Source organism: Pollachius pollachius (assembly GCF_949987615.1).
Source record: "Pollachius pollachius genome assembly, chromosome: 2".
NCBI classification, from domain to species: domain Eukaryota; kingdom Metazoa; phylum Chordata; class Actinopteri; order Gadiformes; family Gadidae; genus Pollachius; species Pollachius pollachius.
This window is the reverse complement of record NC_136935.1, coordinates 22,901,881-22,924,461: the sequence shown is the minus strand read 5'-3', so window position 1 is coordinate 22,924,461 and position 22,581 is coordinate 22,901,881. Positions and strand designations below refer to the sequence as shown.

Genomic DNA, 22,581 nt, shown 5'->3' with positions numbered 1-22,581 from the left:
TGCGTGTTGCAATCAGGGCTATGTCAGATGAGGGAAAGGAGAGAAATAGCTGAGTGTCGTCAGCATAGCAGTGATAGGAAAAGCCGTGGGATGTAATTACAGAGCCCAGAGATCTGGTGTAGAGGGAGAACAGAAGAGGCCCCAGTACCGAGCCTTGAGGGACACCTGTATCAAGCGTGCAAGGTTTGGACAAGGAGCCATTCCATGTTACCTGATAAGTGCGATTCATCAGGTAGGACGTGAACCAGGAAAGGGCAGATTCAGCTATGCCAAGCTGGGCGAGAGTGGCAAGGAGGATCTGGTGCTGCTGCTGATGTAAAGAGTAAGAGACATAGTTGTGACCTGAACATAGACTCTGTTCCTTTAGAAGCCTCACAACGCACAAAGCAGTATTTGCTTGATCAACTTAAAGAAAGGGATTCAGAATTACATTCATGTGATAACGGTGACACACGGGCAAAGACAGCGCCGGTCCCTAGCCACAACATGCCACCTCCACCACTAAAGCCTGAAGCCAGTCCTTTCTATCCGCATCAGAACAATACTGCTCCACATTGTCTCGTCTCACAGCAGCCTTACATCAGCGCATACGAGGACAGCCACGAGCCATTCAACAGGTTGCCTGGAGACGGTGAGCATGATACTCCTGCACTCCACTTCAGACCACAAAATCACAACACCCGGCCTACACCCGCATGCCATGCCTTACCGCCAGACTCCAAAGACGGCAGTTCACACATAAATTACTTTGTCAGGTATCTGGCCCGCCGTGAGCTTGTGGCTACAGGCTTGCTTCAATTCAATGACAAACCCCGAAACTACAGAGCATGGAAGCGTTTCTTTTTGACTGCCGTCAGCGGCTTAAACCTGGAACCGGGCGAGGAGATGGATCTTCTACTAAAGTGGCTCGGGAAGGAGTCAGCCGAGCATATTGAGCAGATAAGCCATACCCATCAATCAGCCAGAAGCAGGACTGGCCATGGCATTGGAAAGGCTCAAGCTAACATATGGCTCGGCTGAAGCAATAGAAAATGCTCTGTTCAAACGCATTGACAGCTTTCCAGAAATGATAAACCGAGATGGACCTAAGCTGACAAAGCTGGGTGATCTAATGATGGAATTGCAGGCTGCTAAAGCTGAAGGAGACTTACCAGGCCTAGCTTTCCTTGACACGGCGAGAGGCGTCAAACCAATTGTACAGATACTCCTGTCTCATCTCCAGGAGAAGTGGGTGAATAATGGTGCAGCCTAAAAGCGTCAAAACCAGGTGAGCTATCCTCCCTTTGGCTTCTTTGTCGATTTTGTAAGCCAGCAGGCTCACATCGCAAATGACCCAAGCTTCAGCTTCATCGGCTACACAGACAGCGTGGAAGCCGAACAGACAGCGGGAAGTGTCCATCCACAAGACAGAGGTGTTACCCAGAGACACATCTGACATGGGTGAGCCTCCAACAAAATCTGACGATGGCGACAAACTGTGTCTGTTGCATAAAAAGCCACACCCTCCCCGTAAGTACCGGGCATTCAGTGAGAAGCCCATTGACAAGCGCAAAAAACTCCTCAGGGAAAACAATGTGTGCTTTAAATGTCTCTCTTCCTCGTCTCACATATTAAAGAACTGCAAACTCAATGTTCAGTGTTTTGAATGTAAGAGCAACAGACACAAGACAGTGCTTCACCCTGGACCCACACCCTGGCAGCAGGAGGCTGACCCTGCTTCTGAGCACGGCGGGGAGGAGGATGAAGCTTCACCACAGTCTCAGGTCACCAACAAATGCACGAAAGTCTGTGGTGGGGAACTCACAGACCGCTCCTGCTCGAAGATATGCCTCGTCAAAGTGTTTCCAGCCGGCCACAGAGAAAAAAGCCTTGAAACTGTAGGCGATTATTGACGAGCAGAGCAGCAGGTCACCCACAGTTCTTTGACATGTTCAACGGCCAAAGTCCAAGCGCTCCTTACACACTGAGAACATGTGCTGGAGTGAAGCAATCAGCAGGCAGAAGGGCCAGTGGTTATGAAGTGAGTCTCTAGATGGAACTGTTCACGTCCCGATGCCAAGCCTCATAGAATGTAGCAACATACCGAACAACAGAGAGGAGATTCCGACCCCCGAAGTAGCTCTTCATCATGCTCATCTAAGGTCAGTGGCACACCTCATCCCAGACATTGACTCACAAGCCCCTATTATGCTTCTGTTAGGACAGGACATTATGAGAGTGCATAAAGTCTGTAAATATATGAATGGCCCTCACCTGCCTTACGCACAGAAGTTAGAACTGGGGTTGGTCATTGTTGGAACTGTGTGCCTAAGTAATGTCTATGGACCACTGACTATTAGCACGTTCCACATGAACACCACAGATCTGCAACGGCCCACTCTCTTCGACGCGTGCCCCAACGTGTTCCATGTGAAGGAGAGGTTCAGCAAAACCCAAGCCACCAGTGAGCCCCCAGCGTATTCTGAGGACCAGCCTTTCTGTGAAACCGACCACCTTGGATGCACGGTGTACAGGCGGACCAGGGATGACAACCAGATGGCTCCCTCCATTCAAGATGCAACGTTCATGGAGATAATGGATGATGGACTGCGAAAAGACTCAAACAACAGTTGGGTGGCTCCATTACCTTTCAAGAGCCCACGGGTCCCAGACAACAGCCCACTGGCGCTGAGGCGTCTCATGTCTCTCAAGCACTTTACAGAGGGGGCGGTCCGTTCAGCTCGCCTTTGGATTGTCTGAGGGAAGAAAAGAATCCTCCGTTATCCTGCGTGGGTCTGGATGTGTTCAGCCCATGGAACGTCTCCTCACGCAGGACCAGAGGCGGCTTCGCTCAAAATAAAAGTGTGCAGGCCGGTCAAACACATTCGCTCTCACCGTGGCACGACCTTCAACTAAATGTTCCTCCAGCTGAAAGACAAGCTCACCCTCGAAGTGCTGGTGACTTTGCAAGTTGCAGCGATCATCAATGACAGGCCACTTGTTCCAGTGACTATGGATAGGCCTGTCGCGATAAGCAATAAATCAATTAATTACGCGATAAAAATGAGCGATAATTTTTTGCCGGCCGCAATAATTTCCATTTGCACGTTTGTTTTATTCGTGTCTATCTATCAAAGAGACTGGATATCAAAAGTTTTTACTCCAGTGTATCTGCCCTCTCGCCTGCTGTTTTTTACCCCAACTGAATTCTTCAAGACAGGGTTAGGGTTAGGCATTCAGTTGGTGATGGTTAATGGTGCCTTTCCTGCAGCGCTGCCTTAATGGCCGAGTTTGGGGCACAACTAGTAAACCCCCTCGTCACGTGTCAGTCACTTGTTGCATGGTCTCTGTGTGGGAGACGGAGCCCTGGCGTTACACAGAGTGCAGCATGAGAGATCCGTGAGGAGGAGAGCAAGAGAACAAAAATTTGGAGGAATAAAAAGATGGAGTTGGTGTCTAGGCCAAACGCGACAGCTGCCGTTTTGAAACACTTCGGCTTCAAACCCAACTAACCTGAGCGACCCAACATGTCGCATTTGTTTGAAAACAATATTAAGAAACGCGCCAATACAACAAACCTGAATCTTCACCTTAAACACAATCACCCGATGCAGTTTTCCCAGCTTGGGAAAAAACAAACAAATCGGAATTCTCCATCTTCCCAACAGTCCACAATCACTGGGGTGTTTAGTCGGCAAACAAAGTACAAACAGGACAGTGCAAAATGGTACGCGCTCACTTACGTGTAGTTCGCTTCATCATTAGAGAGATGATGCCCTTTAGTATCTTGGAAAAGCCTGCATTTCGACGAATTCTGCAAACATTTGACAGCAAGTACGAATTGCCTGGGAGAACATACGTGTCACAAACGGCAATTCCACAACTGTACAACATTGTAAAAGACGACATACTAAAGGAGATCAAAGACATCCCATTTTACTCTGCCACTACAGATATGTGGTACAAAACATGGCCCCCTATATGAGTTTGACCATGCACTACAAAACTGCTGACTGGACCCTGCACTCCAAGGGCCCTATTTTTTTTTTTCTGACACGCAAGTGAGAAGCGCCAAGCGCAAGTAGCTTTCGTTGGCGGTTTGTTGGCGATGTCGCTAGTTTACGCTGGGCGCAAATGACTCTTGCGCTCGGCGCGAATCTAAAAAGGGTTGAAGTAGCCTGATTACCTGTAGGTGTGGTTTGGGCGTAACGTGCAATAAACCAATGAGAGTGCCAGCTCCGATCCCCTTTAAGAGCCATGAGCGCATTTGAATCTGACGAGTTGATATTTCGACAGCGCGTATGCAGTCTCCGATGAGACAGATGCACATGAATTTCAAACTTCAAATGGCTCAATTTATGGCCAAATAATATGGCCTAATTCACACATGGAATAAGGTTTTCTTCCGCAACTTCAGAAATACTGAGTCCGAAAATAAATTTTGGCAAAGAAAACTTAACACACATGATATGCGGTAACTGTGGTTCTATTTAATGATATACGCAATACATTATAAACATCGTTTCCTCAGTATTGTATGCATTATTGTTATCGGCTTATGTTCCTAATATGCATGTCCCCCCCCGTTAATATACATTGCCATGGACTGTATTATGCGTTACGTGTTTAGTTTGCGTATGTTTAAACAGATGGACGCACACACGCGCGCCCGCATTCATTAATTATTTTACACATACACACACGCGCGCCCGCATTTATTCATTCTTTTTAACACTCACTCGCGGTAAAACAATGTTTTCTCACAATCAAATACTCATCAATCCTAAAAGTTATGGGCATGTACACGATGTCTGTGTCAAGAAAATATGTGTTTGCTGTACGGTGTTTACAGATGCATTGATTTAAAAGTACAACTTATTACTGCTGTATCAGCTGTTCTTTCCCAAATAATTTACCAAGAATGTGTGGCTAGGTAGATGAGAGAAGCAAATGTATGTGCGAGGTGCACAAGCAACATTATGCATGCGCCCTTAAAATATCAGCTGTTCAACGCGCCACTGACAAACCAGGTATTTCCTGGTTTGTGGCACAAGTGGTTTCTGAAACTGCAAAATAGCACCATGGAACGTTTGCGCCAGACCACGCCTCCTCCTTTCGCCGAACCGCCCCTTGGGGTGCAAGATCATTCCCTAATTTACCGACGCATGGCACAGGAAGGAAAAGAAGGCTCTGCGCCAGTTGCAAACTAGCAATGACACATGCGCCAGTGATTAAGTCAATTGCGCCGGATGCAAGCTAGGGCCCCAAGTGTTTAGAGACCAGATATGTCCCAGATAATCATACTGCTGAAATCCTTGGAGAAAACCTGAAGTCTGCTTTAGCAGACTGGGGACTGGATGAGCACAAACTAGTCTGTATCACTACAGATAATGGTGCTAACGTTGTTGCTGCAATAAGGAATCGTGGCTGGTCCTTGCTCAATTGCTTTGGCCACATCCTCCACCTTGCTGTGTGCCATGGTCTGGACAGCGACAAAGATTGGACAGCGCGTGCAGTAGGACTCTGTAAAAGTTTGGTCAACGCATTCAACCTGAGCTGGCTTAAGAGGAGAGACCTGAGGAAGGCACAGAGTGAGGCTAATCTACCCCAACACAGTCTAATACTGGTGAGAGATGTTTAATTCATTAATAGTTTAATTAAATGCATCTAATGCATACAATTGCACTGAGTTGATGGTACAGTGCATGATGACATGAATGTACTGACTAAGTGAATGAGACGATGAGAATGTATTATTTATTGACTATTTATTACTGTACTTTTTTTTAATGAGTCCAGAAGTGAGTGCAGTGCACTGAATTTCGTTGTATAATGTATTACTGTGCAATAAATCTCAATTCTATAGTTTAATTTGCAGCACAAAATATTTAAAGAGTTGTTATTCTTATTTTATAATAGCCTGTAGACTTGGAGAATAACCTGTAGAATCTAATTGAGACTGTAGATGTATGCACTAGCGCATAAAAATAATATAACATACAAATTAATAATGATAATTAATGGAAATGTAAAAAGTAGTATTTGTTTAAGAATGTTGATATAGTCCCAGCCATAAGAAGTGTCCTGGTTCAAGACAGAAAATATAGCCACCTAAATCCAACCTGGCAGGACGTTTCTGTGTTGGAGTCCATCAACGCAGCAATGAAACCACTAGATGACTTCACAGACGTCCTCTCAGGGGAAAAATCTGTCACAGTGTCCTCAGTTAAACCTGTGCTGGAACTGATTAAAGATGACCTTCTCTCTCCAGGCCCCGATGACACTGCACTGACAGCCAGCATTAAACAAAACATGTGCAGGGTCCTGACTGAAAAATACAAATCACCTGCAATCCAAGTCCTCCTGAGAAAGGCCACCATCTTGAATCCAAGGTATCATGGCAGCATGGAGGAGGCAGAGGCATTGGATGGCCCAATCCCAATGTCCGGACTCACTGACTTTGATGCGCATTCTCGCAAAAGTATTAAGGCTTTAGGGCTGTCCCAATGTCGAATTACAAAAGGCGTGAGGGTTTGAGTCCACACTTACCGAGCTCTTTCCGTGGGTCTGCATCAGTGCAGAATTCACCTGAGGGAATTACCCACAGTTCAAAGCGTTATGACGTTTACCGCGGAGACCATAGGGAAATCCGGAAATTAGGAAGGTAAACAACAAGACAACGCTACTGTCAATGCGCAACCAGATAGGAATTTCTGCCTTTTTTTAGTGAGCCGGATCATTTGGATCAGCTCACCAACAAGAGGCTCCCAAACAGCTCTTCATATTGCTAATTATACCTTACTATACCTCACTTTGGGATTGGACCGATGATGTCAAACAACACCTTGTCCAAGAGCTACTGGACATAAAAGGGCAAGAAGAAAATGGAGAAGGTGCCAGAAGTGAGAGCTGCAGCAAAGCTGTTGGAGGAAACGTGGATGAACCTACTGCTACCACACCCACCTTAAAAACAAAAGAGCTCATCTCACAAGTCAGACCCAGGCTTCATTACCAAAAAGAGTGCAGGCTGATACAGAGCTGACCAGATTTGTCCAAGAAGATGCACTTGATGCAGCTTGTGATCCCTTGATGTGGTAGCATGACAATCAAAGAAAATATCCTTTGATGGCCAAGTTGGCCCAAAAATACATTGCATTTGTGCAACAAGCACCAGCTCAGAGAGTATGTTCAGCACAGCTGGCAACATTGCTACTCCTGAGAGATCCTGCCTTAAGCCACACAAAGTCAACATGTTGGTATTTGTTGCTCGGAATCTGCAAGACTAAAGAAGCCACAGATTTGCATATGACCTGTTGAGGCATCTGCTTTCAGTCATGTTTTTAGTTAGTTTGCACTTTTGTTTGCACGAAGGTCCTAACTGGCAGGTTTGCCTCTATGTCTGAGCCTAATGTTTATTATTTTCTGAAGTGCAATCTTGTTTACATCCTTTTTATTTAGTGTTTCAATTTTATTTATTGGTTTTCATTCAAGAGCATTTTTTGTTAAAATAGAGTCCATTTTATTTATTGTTTTTGGTTGTTTTGTTAATTTATTCTGCATATTTTAAATGTCTTCCAGACGTCCAGTTCCATTGTTCTTTAAAAATTAAAGTTTAATGATCTTCGAAAGGCTGTACTAATGGCATTATTATGCCATTACCATTATATTAGTTGAAAATGGTCTCAAAACTGCAATATATCGCTTATCGCAATAATTTCTGGGGCAATTTATTGCCCAGAAAAATTTGTTATCGAGACAGGCCTAACTATGGAGCCTGATGACTCGTTCATACTCACGCCAGCTGCTCTTCTCACACAAAAGATGAAAATTGTTCCTGCTCCTGCGGGTGAGTTTGGAGTTGCCGAGCTTTACAAGTCCCAGTGGCGCCAGGTTCAGCACCTGTCCAACACCTTCTGGAGCCACTGGAGGAAGCAATTCCTCCCAACACTGCAGGCCCGCAAGAAGTAGCAGTCCACTAATCCAAACATTCAGCCTGGAAGCGTTGTCCTCCTTAAGAACAGCCAAGCACCTAGGAATGAATGGCCTCTTGGACTGATTACACAGTCCTTTCCTAGCAAAGATGGGAAAATGCACCAGGTTGAGGTGAAGATCATCAAACCAGACGGAACTAGCCTCTTTCTCAGGCCAGTCAATGAGATAGTTCTTCTACCTCCAGAGGCACAGTAAATGGACTGTTTAGTAAAAAAAAGGATGGACTGTGCTTGGACTGTGGGGTGACGTGTATCCACGTCAGGTGGGTAGAGTTTTGTTGTGAGTAAGAATTTGAACTTTACAGGTAAAGAATCCATGCTTTACATTTAGTCAGCATTACAGAATTATGTGTTCCAGGAATATGCATTTCCATGCGTTTCTATTCAGGATGTGTTTCTATTCTAGAGTCCCTCTTTCTAAGTCAAATAGGACAAAGAACTCTTTTATTCCTAGCGCAATACGTTTTCTCAATTTACACAATTCTTTGCACATACCTGTAAATGTAATTGAATCTGATGACTAGATAAGTTTGACCGTTTTTTAACTTATATTAGCCTCTGTCTATCTCTTTGTCGTGTGTTCTTGTGTATATTGTGTTTTTTATGTGTACCAGACTGCAAGACAAGTTTCCCTTGTTTCCCACTGAACTGAACTGAACTGTTCACTTTAAGACACAGGGTTCTAATCGGCCTATCGCGTGGCTCCAGGAAGTAAACACTTGGTCGGGTCTAGCTGGTTAAGCGTTTCGTTCAAATCTGTTAAATCCAGAACAATTTAATTTAATCTGTCAACATCTTGTGCTTTACATATCATCGCTGGTAAGTATTCTTTGTATTTTGATTTAATTTGAAAGTATTCATCACTATTTTGACATTAGTGTAATGTTTGGATAGTTTTCATCTCAAGATACTTCAAATGTACTACGGCTACACGAATACCATGTTAGGTCACACATGGGTCATTTGACGACGCTAATAGTGTTGTAATGACCTAAAAGAATGCTGTTTACAAGTAAATATTCTTGCTTATTTGTTTGAGATGATTACAAATGATATTTCAGATTTCTCTGCCTTTTTATTCGTGTGTAGCAGTTTCACCTTTTCCCATGTGCTTCCAATAAACCTGTGGAAGTGAGAAATACTTCTGCAGTGTCTTGGTGTTTTGGGAAAGAGTTTAGCTGGCCGTCAGGGTATAAGTAGACATACCGAGGACGGCACACAAGCTTTAGAGTGTATAGAATGACGTGATTCTATACACAGACCTGGCAGAAATGAAATATGACATTCCTAAATCTGTTTGAATTTGTTAAGGGTATAATCCCATGAAGGATTTGTGAAGAAGCTTTGTGTTTTGGTTAGCTAGATTTATATCTCCTCTGCCGGTAGCCGCCATGTTTCTACAGTAGCCCAGAGCGGGCAAACTACTCCATACACAACATCTCTTTAGTGCAATCAACGTTTAATGGACGGTCAAAAGGGTAACATCTAAACCTCATCACAGGAATGATTTAAATTTATGTCTAATTCAGCTGTCCACGGTGCATTATACAGCCTAATAAAATACGATGTAAAAATAAAACACAGGATTTTGCATTGATTTAAACTAATCCAAGTGTATAATGAGGCGTGAATGTGACCATTTTGGCCTTCCATCCATCAACTGTCAATGGGCCGTGTACCTTCTCTGGGTCGCGATGTGGAGCTTCCCAGATATTCACATACGCGCACAACGTACCATGGATACATCGTGGATCGTGTTGTAATTGAGGGAGATGTAGCACCACCCAATCCCTGCATTCATACTCTCTAGCACTCTGCCCCAATGTCTCTGCTGTCCTTCCTAACTCTTCTGTCAGCTGTTCTGTCTCTCTCTGTAATATCTCTGGTGTAAGGCATTGACCAGCTGTTCTGGACAGTGCTGTTTCCTATTTCAGACACCTAAATATTATACTTGGCAGCGCATTCAGCCTCCAACAGGAGCGTTGTTGGTGAGAGAGAGGCTGGGTCTTCCAGCATTCTACGGAAGGATTAGGGAGTGCTCCTCTCTCTCATATCCCCATACAGAGAAGGACTAGGGAGGGCTCCTCACTCTGGAAAGAGAATGACTAGGGAGTGCTCCTCCTTTTGGACAGAATAGGACTAGGGAGTGCTCCTCCCTCTCATATCACTATACAGAGAAGGACTAGGGAGTGCTCCTCCCTCTCATATCACCATACAGAGAAGGACTAGAGATTGCTCATCATTCTGGAAAGAGATGGACTAGGGGGTGCTCCTACCTCTGGTCTCATATCACCACAAAGAAGGAATAGGGAATGCTTCTACCTCTGGCCTCATGTCACCATACAGAGAAGGACTAGGGAGTGCTCCTACCTCTGGCCTCATGTCACCATACAGAGAACGACCCGGAAGTGCTCATCCCTCTGGCCCTAGGACAGAGGGCAGCTGTATCTTTGGGAAGCGCACCTTTTTCAATAAGAGCTTAAACCGAGATCCTGACCCCTGCTGCTCACTAAACATCCCTTGATACTCATCACAAGAGGAGGGGGGCTAACCCTGTGTCCTGGACCTTGTACCAACATGGCCCCCTAATCATCCCCCAGCCTCTGATTGGATAGCCTCATTCCTCACCTCTCCACTGTGACCAGTGTGTGGTGGTCATACTGGGATATACATACTGGTAGTGGATGAAGTCTATGTAAATACAATGTAAAAGCACTTTAGGTACCTTTAAAGCAGGGCTATTCAATTAAATTGGAATTGGGGCCAGTTCATGAAACTGAGGCAAAATAAGGGGCCGGAGAATATGAGTAATAATGGTAACAAAGAAATTACAACAACATACTGAAGGAGTCAATATAATCTATTTTGTAAATGCAGAACAACATATGAACATTGTGATGCAGTAAGACACATAGGCCCAAGGCATTGTTACATTCAAATGGTAATACAATGTTGAAAAATCCGAGACACAGACAATTAGAGAAATGCAATTAACTAACAGAAAACATCCACTTAATAGCACATAACTGTACCAACTTTACAGCTCGTTATCCTCAATTGACAATGAGGAGATAAATTTCAGTGTTACAAGTAAAGAGGGAAATAATTCTCAGAAAAATCAAACTGTCCCCCTTCTCCACTGGCTAAAAACAGAAATGCAGCTAAATGGTAACTGAATCCAACTCACACTTTTTTCCTTCTAAAAAAATAAAATAGACTGCCCCATAAATCCACGCATGGACTACTACTGTACTCACTTCTTTCCATTTTGAACATAAATCAGACACCTTAACAATCAGTCTAGTTCAGCCATATCACAGGTATTTAAGATTGCACTCATTTGAGTTACAGGCAACATCAAATGTATATCCACCAACAACAATAAAACCAAAGTGCATAGTATGGTACAGAATAGAACTATAACAACATAACAGTGCATGGCACTTTATCAAGGCAAAACATTTCAAACGGCATTCAACAATAATACCACATCAAGAAAAATATTAAGAGCATAATATGGGGTGAATAACATGTTAATTGCATCATACTGTTCAAAAATAAATCCTCATTTCTTGCTTGACTAACATGCCTGTTACCTTGCATGTAGTTTGCCAACATTTGCCATCTAATGAGAAAAATGGCATTTTTTTGACTTGGCAAGAGCAGTAAAGTCAGGTGTATATGTTGTCAGGGCAATGCGCAAGCACTGTTGCAGATGCTGGTCAGTGAGGGATATGCGATTGTGAGTTTTAATGGCATTCATGTGTGAGAATGACGACTCACAAGTGTATGTTGAGTCAAACATTGTCAGAAGAAAAAGTGCAAGACCCCTTGAATGCGGAAATTTCTCTCGGCTGACCTCATGGGTCCAGAATTTTTCAAAACCTGCCTGCTGCAATGACTGTCGCAAGTCATCTGACGACTGAATGTCAATGAGTTCCAGTTGTAAAGACCCCTCATCCAATGACGATACCAGCTCTTTTCCTTTCAATGCAAAGTCTGCCTCAACATTCACACAGAAAGGGTCCTTCACAAATCTAATCACTTCACTGGAGATGCTGAAATCCTCAAACCTAGTGGCAAAATTGTTTTTCAATGAGTCAATAAACCCTGACATCACCTCGGTAATTTGCAGGCCAGATTTTTTCAATGTGGGGAAGTGGAGCATCTTGCCAGGACAAAGATCAGCAGAGAAGAGTGAGAGCTTTCTTTGAAAAGCATGAAGTTTCTCCACAAGTTCTGCGACTGTTTTATCTCTGCCCTGCAACTCAAGACCGGAGAAACACCAGAATCTCCTCTCTTAGTTCACAAAAACGTTTCAAAGCGTTTCCCTTGCTAAGCCATCTAATGTCATTGTGAATGAGCAAATCTTTATATTCAGCAGACATGTCAGTCAACAGCTTGCGGAAAAGGCGGTGCTGTAAACTGGAGGTACAACGGATGAAGTTTATAATTCCCATGACGGAGTCCATGGTCTCTTTTAACTGACCACTGAGCTTGGCACACAGGAGGCTTTGGTGGATGAAGCAATGTAGCGATCTCACCTGCGGAGCCGCTGCTGCCATCCTCCCGGCTAGCCCCTGATCCCTGCCCACCATCGAGGGCGCACCATCCGTCACCAACATGTTGACGCGCGCCAAATCCAAGTTATTCTCCTCAAAGAATGAAGCAATTTTGGTGAACAGAATCTCACCAGTAGTGTGCCCCTCCATGGGAATTAGTCCAAGCAGATCCTCACGAAAACATTCCCCATCAAAAAACCGCACATAGAGGCACAGCTGTGCAACATCACTGTTATCAGTCGACTCATCCACGGCCAAAGACATCACCTCTGCCCTCCTCAGCTTGTCCAAAAGCGTCTCGAAAACGTCCGATGCAAGGGACTCAACTCTCCTCATATTTGACGTGTCAGAAATTGGAATTTGTTTGATCGAATCGATAATGTTTTTTCGTGTGTTCTCATCAGTTACCACCTCCTCAATGGATGCCAGCATACACTCCTTGACCGTCTCTGAGTCTGTGAACGGCTTTTTCTTTTTGCCCAATATCCATGCCACTCGTAATGATGCCGCAGTTGCTCTCTCTTGATCCGTACAGGCCCGAAACAAAATGCGACGTCTTTGCTCATAACAAGATGTAAGGCCCGTTATCTTCTGCCTCCGAGCAGCAGAGCCCGGTGGGAAAATAGCATCAAAATTAGCATGGGTTGTCTTGAGATGCCTTCTCAAATTATATTCTTTGCACACGGCGAGGCACTCGTTACAGATTAAGCACACAGGATTCGCATCAACGGCAATAAACGCGTATTTCTCTGTCCATTCATTGTTGAACTGCCTGTTCTCTGAGTCAACTTTTTCTTTTTTTTAAGGTAGAGAGAGACATTTTTAAATCAAACTTCGTGCTTGGCTTGAAAGAAAGTCAGAGCGGTCAGAGCGCGGCAAAAGAGCGCGGCACTAGAGCGCGAATCGGCCTCTTTGATTGGTCATGTGTGGTCCCCCAAAATATATGTCCGGCCGAAACAGGTAGATATTCTACGTGTTTTGCCACCGGCTTAATTGGGTGCATACTGCCTCCTACTGCACGAAATAATGTAAAATTAACCATAGTATTTATTTTTTTTTCGGATATTTTTTTTCATTACCCATATGTAATAACTACACTTCACTCCAAGGGCCGGTACAAAATCCCTCAGGGGCCGGACCCGGCCCTGGGGCCGCCAATTGAATAGCCCTGCTTTAAAGGGTCATTTAATTAGTTAACATGAACACCATTAGTCAGTTAACTGTTAGCTAATGCTTCTAACTGCATGAACTAATGTTAATTAATGTTTTACCTTTGCATTATAAAGAGTCAAGGTGGAATTACTCCTCAGCATGCACTTAGAGTGCAGTGTTCTCTGCACTGGCTCACGGCTGCTGTTTCACAAGCTGGGACCAACAAACCACAGTAAAGAGCAAGGAAAACACAACAAAGTAAATAGACCTTATGCACATTCATAGTTTGGGACGCGTAAGGCATATTTGAGATAGTCCCAGATCCTATAGGGGGCTGGAGAGACTAGGCTATCTCCATCCCTTATATTTGTGTGTGTGTGTGTGTAGGTTTGTGTGTATGAGAGTATGAACGTGTGTGTGTTTGTTTGTTTGTGTGTGTGTGTGCGGTTTGAGGGTGATTGTGTGTGTGTGTGTGTGTGTGTGTGTGTGTGTGTGTGTGTGTGTGCGTGTGTGTGTGTGTGTGTGTGCGTTCGTAGAGTGCTTCAGTGCGCACGTATTCAAGTGTGCCTGCGTACGTGTGTTTTTGTGCCTGTGTGTACAAGTTCCCCCATCGGGTTACTCACCGGGTTGATGACCACAAGCGTGCCGTCGTAGGACCAGGTGCCCAGCTTCATGCTGCAGTTCTGCAGGTCGAAGGGGAAGTATAGCACGATGATCTCACAGTAGCTCTTGAAGATGGCGGGCGGGTTCCAGGTGATCTGCCCGGTGTGCTCCAGAAGAACCTTGGTCTCATGGATGATGGCAAAGTCCCCGTCAGCACTGGGGAGGAGAGAGAGAGGGAGAAGGAGGCCGCACAGAGGGTTCAGAGGCATGAAGAGGAGGAACCAGAATGATCAATGGATGGAGGAGAACTGTGAAATGATGGCTCTGTGTTTACATATTTACATCAGATGGTCACTAATGCATTGATTTCATAATGTAAACTGTCATTTCTAACTCAAATGTCTACCAACATTTCAACCTCTTTCTTTACACACTATCTGTTTATTAGTTTGTAGATTCATGGTTTCTTTTCATAAATTGTCTTATACTGCTTCTGCCCTGTACTCTTATTATGTTCTGGATTATCGCAGTTTAAATGATCTGAGGCCATATTAACAAAGAATCCTAGGGCTAGAAGTAGCTCATAAGTGGCAAATTTAGGAGAAACTCCTAAAAATGATGGCTGCGTCAGTCTCAAAATTAGGACTCCTTATTTTACTCAGAGCAATTCACAAAGTATTTTAGGCCTAAAGTAGCTCCTAAGTCTAGGAGAGTTTAAGGCCCATTTCCACCCCTTACCCCTTCCCCTTACCCCTCCCCCTTGTTTTTTTAGGGGTAGAGCTGTCCCAATTCTCATTTGGGTTAAGGGCTAAGGCCAAGACGTAGGGCTGCGTAGCCCTTGAAATGAAGCTTCCAAAGGATCACACTTTAAATGGAGGGCTTTTAGGAAAAGCCGGCCAGCAAATTTGGCAGCTGTCATGAATCCTTTTTTTTTGTTTTCTGAGCCCTTTTACTTTATTTTTTCTTTTGTGAAACGCATTGGGTCCTAGAAATGCGCTATACAAGACTGATATTATTATTATTATTATTATTATTATTATTATTATTATTATTACTAGTTATCATTCAGAAACACGCCTACTCTTGGCCTCTGTTGACATAGCAGTCCGCAAGCTTTAAGCGATGATGACGCAACATAATGGAGGGGTGTCTCATTTCTTAGGGGAACATTTTACCCCCCTTTATGGAGGGGCAAGGGTAAGGGGGTAGGGGGAGGGGTAAGGGGTGGAAATGGGATTGGGCCTAAAAGTCCTCGAGAGGACTCCTAACTCAGTAAGACCTATTCACAAAGAATCTGAAAATGACTGATGTGAGACAAAATGTTTTAAGACATTGGAGGACTGCAAATTTATAAAGCAATATAGGCTAAATCGTGAGGCTATCAAACTTGTGGTTGAATTAGTGAACAACACTTCGATATTTAGCAACAGAGAAAAATGCTACTTTTTAAAAAGCGGGACTGGGTGGGTCAAATTTATTACTCTTCTTTCAATTCAAGAAGCAGAGGGGCAGCAATACTTATCCACAAATGTCTTCCATTCACACTAGATAAAGTTATTCGAGATACAGAAGGGAGGTTTGTTACTTGTTACTTTGTTACTATCACTGGGTTTCTATATGGTGAACGGGTTCTTATAGGAAGTGTCTATGCACCAAACACATGTGTTCTCTCGGACCATTCATCAGTCTCTATTGAAGTGGTGCCACCTTACCATGACCCTTTTTCTAGACACTGGCGTCTGTATCCGTCTCTTCTTAGCAACCCTGCATTTGTGACTTATTTAGAAAATCAATGGGAACTCTTTATTTCCACAAATGACTCACCTGAGGTTTCTGCATCTACTCTATGGGAAACAGGCAAGGCATTTCTTAGAGGGTCCATCATTTCTTACACGGCCGCAAAAAGGAAGACTACATTAGTGAAACAGCTAGAGCTTGAGCGAGATATTGTTAGCTTAGACAGAGAATTTAAAGCTTCTTCCTCCACATCTGTGTTGAAGAAATTGGAAGCAGCTAGATCTGCTTTAGATCAACTTCTAACTCAAAAAGCAGAATCAGCAATATTTTATGCCAGGCATAGACTGTTTGAATCCTGTAGCAAACCTGGCCGGCTACTTGCTAGACTAGCCCAGGGCAAGGCGGGGTTCTATGCAATACCCTAGCTCAGAGACAGGAGGGGTGAACAACACTTTGAAACCAAAATGCTCAGTAAAATAATGAAAGAGTTCTACCAAAATTTATACTCATCTGAGTGTCAAACTACGTCAGTTCCAAGGAAAAGTTTTTTTGATAATATTAAACTCCCTTCATTATCTGAGGAAAGCAGAATAGATATGTGTAGGCCGATTACGGCCCAAGAGGTCCTGGATACAATTAAATCCTTACAAAGTGGGAAGGCTCCAGGTCCTGACGGTTTTGGTCCCGAATTTTATAAAAAGATGTCAAAATTTGTGGTGGGTCCTTTAACTAACATGTTTATGGAGTCATTTGACGGGGGCTCACTTCCACCAACTTTAAATCTCGCCCATATATCTCTAATTTTAAAGAAAGATAAACCCCCTGATCTTTGTACATCTTATAGACCAATAAGCTTGCTCGGGGTTGACTGTAAAATTTTATCCAAGCTTCTGGCTAGGAGGTTGGAGGAGGTGTTGCCCATTCTGGTGAAGCAGGACCAAACAGGATTTATCAAGGGTAGATACTCTCACTCCAATGTCCGACGGCTCCTAAATGTTATTCAATTCGCACAAAATACTAAAAACAAGGTTCTTGCAGTATCACTGGATGCTGAAAAAGCGTTCGACCGGGTGGAGTGGGAGTATCTATTCGATGTTCTTCACAGGTTTGGTTTGGGTGCAGGCTTTGTTGAGTGGGTCAGAGTGTTGTACAAATCTCCGGCTGCGAGGGTCCTTGTGAATGGTTCAGTGTCTGATGCTTTCCCCTTGTGCAGGGGTACGCGTCAGGGCTGCCCCCTTTCGCCTTTATTATTTGCACTCGCCCTCGAGCCTCTTGCAGAAGTTATAAGGACCCACCAGGGGCTTTCTGGTGTCAAGTTAGGAGACATTGAATACAGGATTTTACTCTATGCTGACGATATATTATTGTTTATTACAAACCCTGAGAACTCCATCCCTACCTTAATATCAATCATTAATCAATTTGGCCAGATATAGGGGTATAAAGTTAACTACAACAAGTCAGAGGCCTTACAATTAGGTGGCTCTGGGCCCTGGGCGGCCCCTGTCAATTTCCCTTTCAGGTGGTCGGTCTCAGGTTTTACTTACCTGGGCATCAAAGTATCAGCAGATATTAAGGAGCTGTACAAACTAAATTTCAAAGTTACCTTGACAAAAATTAAAGGTGACCTTGACAGGTGGTTTGATCTCCCATTGTCCTGGATGGGTAGAATAAGCTTAATTAAGATGAATATACTTCCCAGGATATTGTACCCTATGCAGATGCTGCCATTAAAGATCAATAGGAAAGTAATCTTGGATATTGAACGATTGTTGTCTAAATTCATATGGCACGGAAAGAAAGCTAGAATAAAGATGAAGTTATTGCAATTTTGCAATTTTGTAAATTCTAATCTTAAATTACCGAATGATCAACCAATGTTGAGTCCTAATGAAAGCTTCCTTCTTCATTTTAATTTGAATACCCTCAATGACAAGAAATTTATTTCTCTTTTTTATGAAAAATTAATGCCTTTAAACTCTGCTAATTCTGACAGAGCGAGGGATCTATGGGAAAAGGACTTGGAGGTTGAACTTAGCACAGAGGCCTGGTCCAATGCTTTTTATGTCTGCTACGAAAATATATACATGCAACAGACTCAGGGAGAGTCAATATAGAATATTACACAGAATACAACGTACTCCTCAATTTCTACACAAAATTAATCCTGAGTTCTCCCCCCTCTGTCTTAAGTGTAATAAAGGCATAGGAACCTACTACCACTGTATTTGGCAATGTCCTTTAATATCCAGATATTGGGAAAACGTTGCTAAGGAGCTTAGTTAAATTTTTCACCAAAAGATTAAGTTGGACCCAGTTTTGTTCCTTCTGAGTGTAACCACGGCACAGCTCCCTCTACCCACTGGACAGTTGATTTTATTGTATAAACTTCTGCTTTTAGCAAGACAATGTATTCTGTTCCAGTGGATTCAGGAGAAGCCACCCTCGGTTACACAATGGTACAGAGAAACATTTCGTGTTTTTCCTATGGAACGTCTTAGTGCTGTTTTAAAAGGTAACACCAATGCTTTCTATGATGTATGGCAACCCTTTCTTGATTATCTTCCTAGTGATCTTGCTGAGCTCTTGCAGAAAGGACGCACAAACCTTGTTTTCACAAATAAATAGTTTGTATAGTCTCTTCCTTTGACATGACTCCGCTGTAAACAATGCTTATATGATCCAAATATGTATTTATGTGACCTTTATATCTCATTACTCTTTTGTAACTTGACAAGTTCTGTGCTGTGTTGTTCTTTGTTTGATAACAGAAAATCAATAAAACATAATTGAAAAAAAAAAAAAAAAGAACATCAGAGAACGGCTTGGAAGGCTTTTGTAGGTGGAAAACAATGTTTTCGCCCTTCTCCCAACCAGGTTTGGCAAGAGCTTGATCTACCAAATGGCTCCGCTGGTAGTGAAGGAAATAGGACGAGTGCAGCACTCCATCGTTATCATCGTGTCCCCCCCGATTGCTCTCATAGAGGATCAGATCAGAGAGGCTGGAAAAATTGGGTGTTACAGGTATGCAGATGGGAGGAAAAAGCGAAAACGAAATCCTCCACGGACATTGGTATTTGGAAGTCCCGAGTCGTGGCTAAACGAGAAATGGAGGAGCATGCTTGCTTCAGAGGTGTACCTGAAGAACCTAGTGGGGATCAGTCGACGAGGTTCATGTCACGTATAAATGGTAAGTTAAAAACCCTACAATTGTCACTAACGTTTCTTTATTTCATGTGAAACGATGTTCGCTGTCATAGCACGAACATTTGTAGCCTAGTAGTTGGAATAAAATAGTGCTCGTTTCGTGATGCCTTGTTTTTGTTCTGGCGCATATGAGTGTCTAGTTCCCAGGCTAATGCATTTAAAGTGGATGTTCAGAATTTTGGACATATAGCATCATTTCCAACTTACCCCGTGTGCTATTGAGTGGAGACCATTTTCATCCGGTCCTTCTTGCCTAGTTTGCTCATGCTAAGCCAGTGCTAACCCTAAACCCATAGAAGTATAAAGACAAACCTAGTCTAACCCCGTATGTGTTGTATGTTAACGTTGAACAACCTATCTTTACTCACTGAGCGCTTTTCTCCCAATCAGGGGCGAAGCTGCAAAAGGGGTTCCAGCCTTCAGAGTAGGGCTGCACGATTATTGCCAAAATGATTATCACGATTATTTGGATCAATATTGATATCACGATTATTTACCACGATTATTCATTGATTTTAGTGATACATTTTTTTATTGAACATTCACAGAAACTTGAATACATAACATAACACAATATATAACATAAACTTGAATACATAACATTAACATAACACCAACTTAAAACAACAGGGCAAAGATTCTACAATGTTTAAATTGTAAACGATTTATGTTGAACTTGTAAAATAGGTTATTATTCACGTGACCTCCTAGAAGCGAAAAAAAAAATCAAAACAAATAAATGCAGGACTATGCAGAAAGGGCACTGCCTTAGAGTTTACAGGTTTTTGGCAAGAAACACCAGCCTGTCAACATTTTCTGGCTTGAGGGATGAGCGAAGGCAGGTCACCACATTTCCCCCAGTGCTAAAAACCCTCTCTGAAGGGGAACTTGTAGCCGGGATGCACAAGTACTTTTTTGCCAGCTTTGCGAGTCGTGGGTAGAGTCGCTGGTGTTCCCTCCACCAGCTCAGCGGGTCCTCCTCAGTGTCTAGGTTACCTGACTGTAGGTAAGACTGTAGCTCAGAGGCTATAGCCTGTTGTTGCTGCTCGGGAGAGGGTCTCGGTGTGGTTCCCTCAGTGGTCTTGAAGAAGCTCCCCAAGGTCTTTTTCTTTTTTGGATGTGTGACATCCTCAGCAGTCTCACCATGGGGATCAGTTTGGCCCAACTCCTTGAAAAGTGAAAAATATGAGTATCAATGATCTAGAACAAAACAAATTTAACATTGCTTGATTATATTCATAAATTTAATCCACTTAATGTAATTAATTTGTATTAAATGTTGTATTTATTCATTATAAATACCTACTGTCATGGCTGCATGTGCAGTCCTCCCCATCTCCAAAATCAGCCGGGTTTGGATTGGTCCAACATCGTCCTCACTGGTGTAGCTTAGCTTGAACCGGGGATCCAGCGAAGAGGCCACATTTAGCAGTTCCTGTGTGAGAGGGTCGTTGTACTTGTCGTCCAAGTAGGTCATGATTTTATTCTTGATGGTGCAGGTGAGATCTGACTCATCATCCTGCACTTTAAGGATGGAGGACCTGAACAGGTGGAGGACAGGCTTCACAAAGGAAACACTGATGTACTTTTCGCTGGAAAGTGCATCAGTGAACTCAGTGAGAGGTTGAAGGGCTTTACTGATGGACTCCAGGATGTCTGTGTCCTGCCAGCTCGGGATGAGGTGTCTGGCCTTTCGGTCATCGGACAAGACTTGAGCAATGGCCTTGTGCTGCTCCAGGACTCTAGAAATCATAGCCTGCCTTGATCCCCACCTTGTGGGACACTCGGTCTTGAGCGTATGCTCTGGCAGCTTCAACTCCCTCTGTGCCTCTGCTAGCTGCCTTTTACGCCGCCAGCTGTAAGAGAAGCTGCTTACCAGCTTCTTGCAGAGACCCACTGCTCTGTCAATTCGAGGGTCTTTCATTGCGTTCTCTAAAAAGAAACATGAAATATACATATGTTAAATTAAAGCAAGTTAAACCTTCTCTTCTTGTGCTTTTTAAACAATTGATAAACAACAACCCCAATCATATTATTCAAGATTAAATTAGTATTGTTGTAGGCCTATCTAATATACGAATACATTTCTGTTACTAAGTACATTTATTTGGTTAGTTTAGCAGGGATAAGAACAGTCGCTGTATAATATAATTGTTTCTTAAAAAGTATTCAAACACATTAACACAATCAGCATTTTCTTTTAAAATCTTTTTATAAATATATTATTCAACTCACCTATTACTAGATGGAGCCTGTGGCCAAAGCACTGCAGCCTAGTCCAGTTATTGAGAGAAGCTGCCTTGACAACATTGGACCCATTGTCTGTTGTAATGCAGACAAGTCTCTCCTCCTGCAAGCCCCAAGAGGCCATCGCTTCCCTCAGTCCCTGGGCAATTAACTCTCCAGTGTGGTCTTGCGGGAAAAATGCCGTTTGCAGGCATCTACTCTGCATCGCAAAATCATCATCGGTGAAATGAACTGTCAAGCTCATGTACGGTTCCATCGTTCTACTTGACCATAGATCAGTGGTAGTGGCAAAGTACTCGACAGCTGTGAGATCCCTCTCTATTTCTCCTCGGCGTTTTGCATACAGTGCAGGTAATGCAACTGTGGAAAAATAATTTCGCGAGGGGATTACATACTTTTTGTCCAGTGTGTTAACCATTTTTTTAAACCCTTCATTGCTGACGGTATTTATTGGACACATATCTTTTGCCAAATGGAAAGTTATTGCATCGGTGATTTCTGTGTGTCGTTGTGACTTGGAGGCATATGATGTTGCGCTGTACATGCTAGCCTTGATTGAAGTCTGAGCTGCAGCTGACGAGGGACCGGGACAGCTGACGTTAGCAGCCGATGCAACACTTCTGGCCTTCATGCAAACCTCATATTGGATTCTGTGGTGTGCTTTCAGGTGGCTGAATAAATTTGTTGTGTTGCCATGCGAAGCAGCCACAACTCTCCGGCACCCTTTGCACATTGTTTTTTGCTGGTTTGTATCACTTGGCCTAAATCCGAAATATTCCCATATAACGGAAGAAGATCCGCGACGAGGGACAAGCTCGTCGACCTCAACTGCTTCAGACATTGTAGGCCTAATTGTGTTTGTCTTTCAAAGTAATCGGTCTTTTCCAGGCTTCGCGCCGCCGCCGATGTACTCACGCAGTCGCAGACCGCAGGTGTACAGCGAGCGCTTGGTTTGCAGCGGAGGTAGAGCGTATACTGCATGGGCGGGGCTCGTTTCTTTTTTCGTTTTCCCTTTTTTTGTGGAAGCATTATTTAAAAAAATATCGCGAGAACACAACATGTCACCGTGGGAAGCCAATATCGTCATCGCGATAAAAATTCGA

At 43.5% G+C, this 22,581-nt stretch overlaps 1 protein-coding gene across 1 annotated transcript in view; it reads right to left on the bottom strand.

The window, feature by feature from the left end:
• The window catches only part of LOC307071290 (acetylcholine receptor subunit alpha-like), a gene marked incomplete at both ends in the record, with an annotated part of 44,216 nt that overhangs the window by 4,815 nt on the left and 16,820 nt on the right, over window positions 1-22,581 (bottom strand). Inside the window, one exon of the mRNA XM_079730275.1 lies at window positions 14,308-14,503. Within this exon, the coding sequence (XP_079586401.1) occupies window positions 14,308-14,503 (196 nt within the window). The remainder of the gene's footprint in view (window positions 1-14,307; window positions 14,504-22,581) is intronic.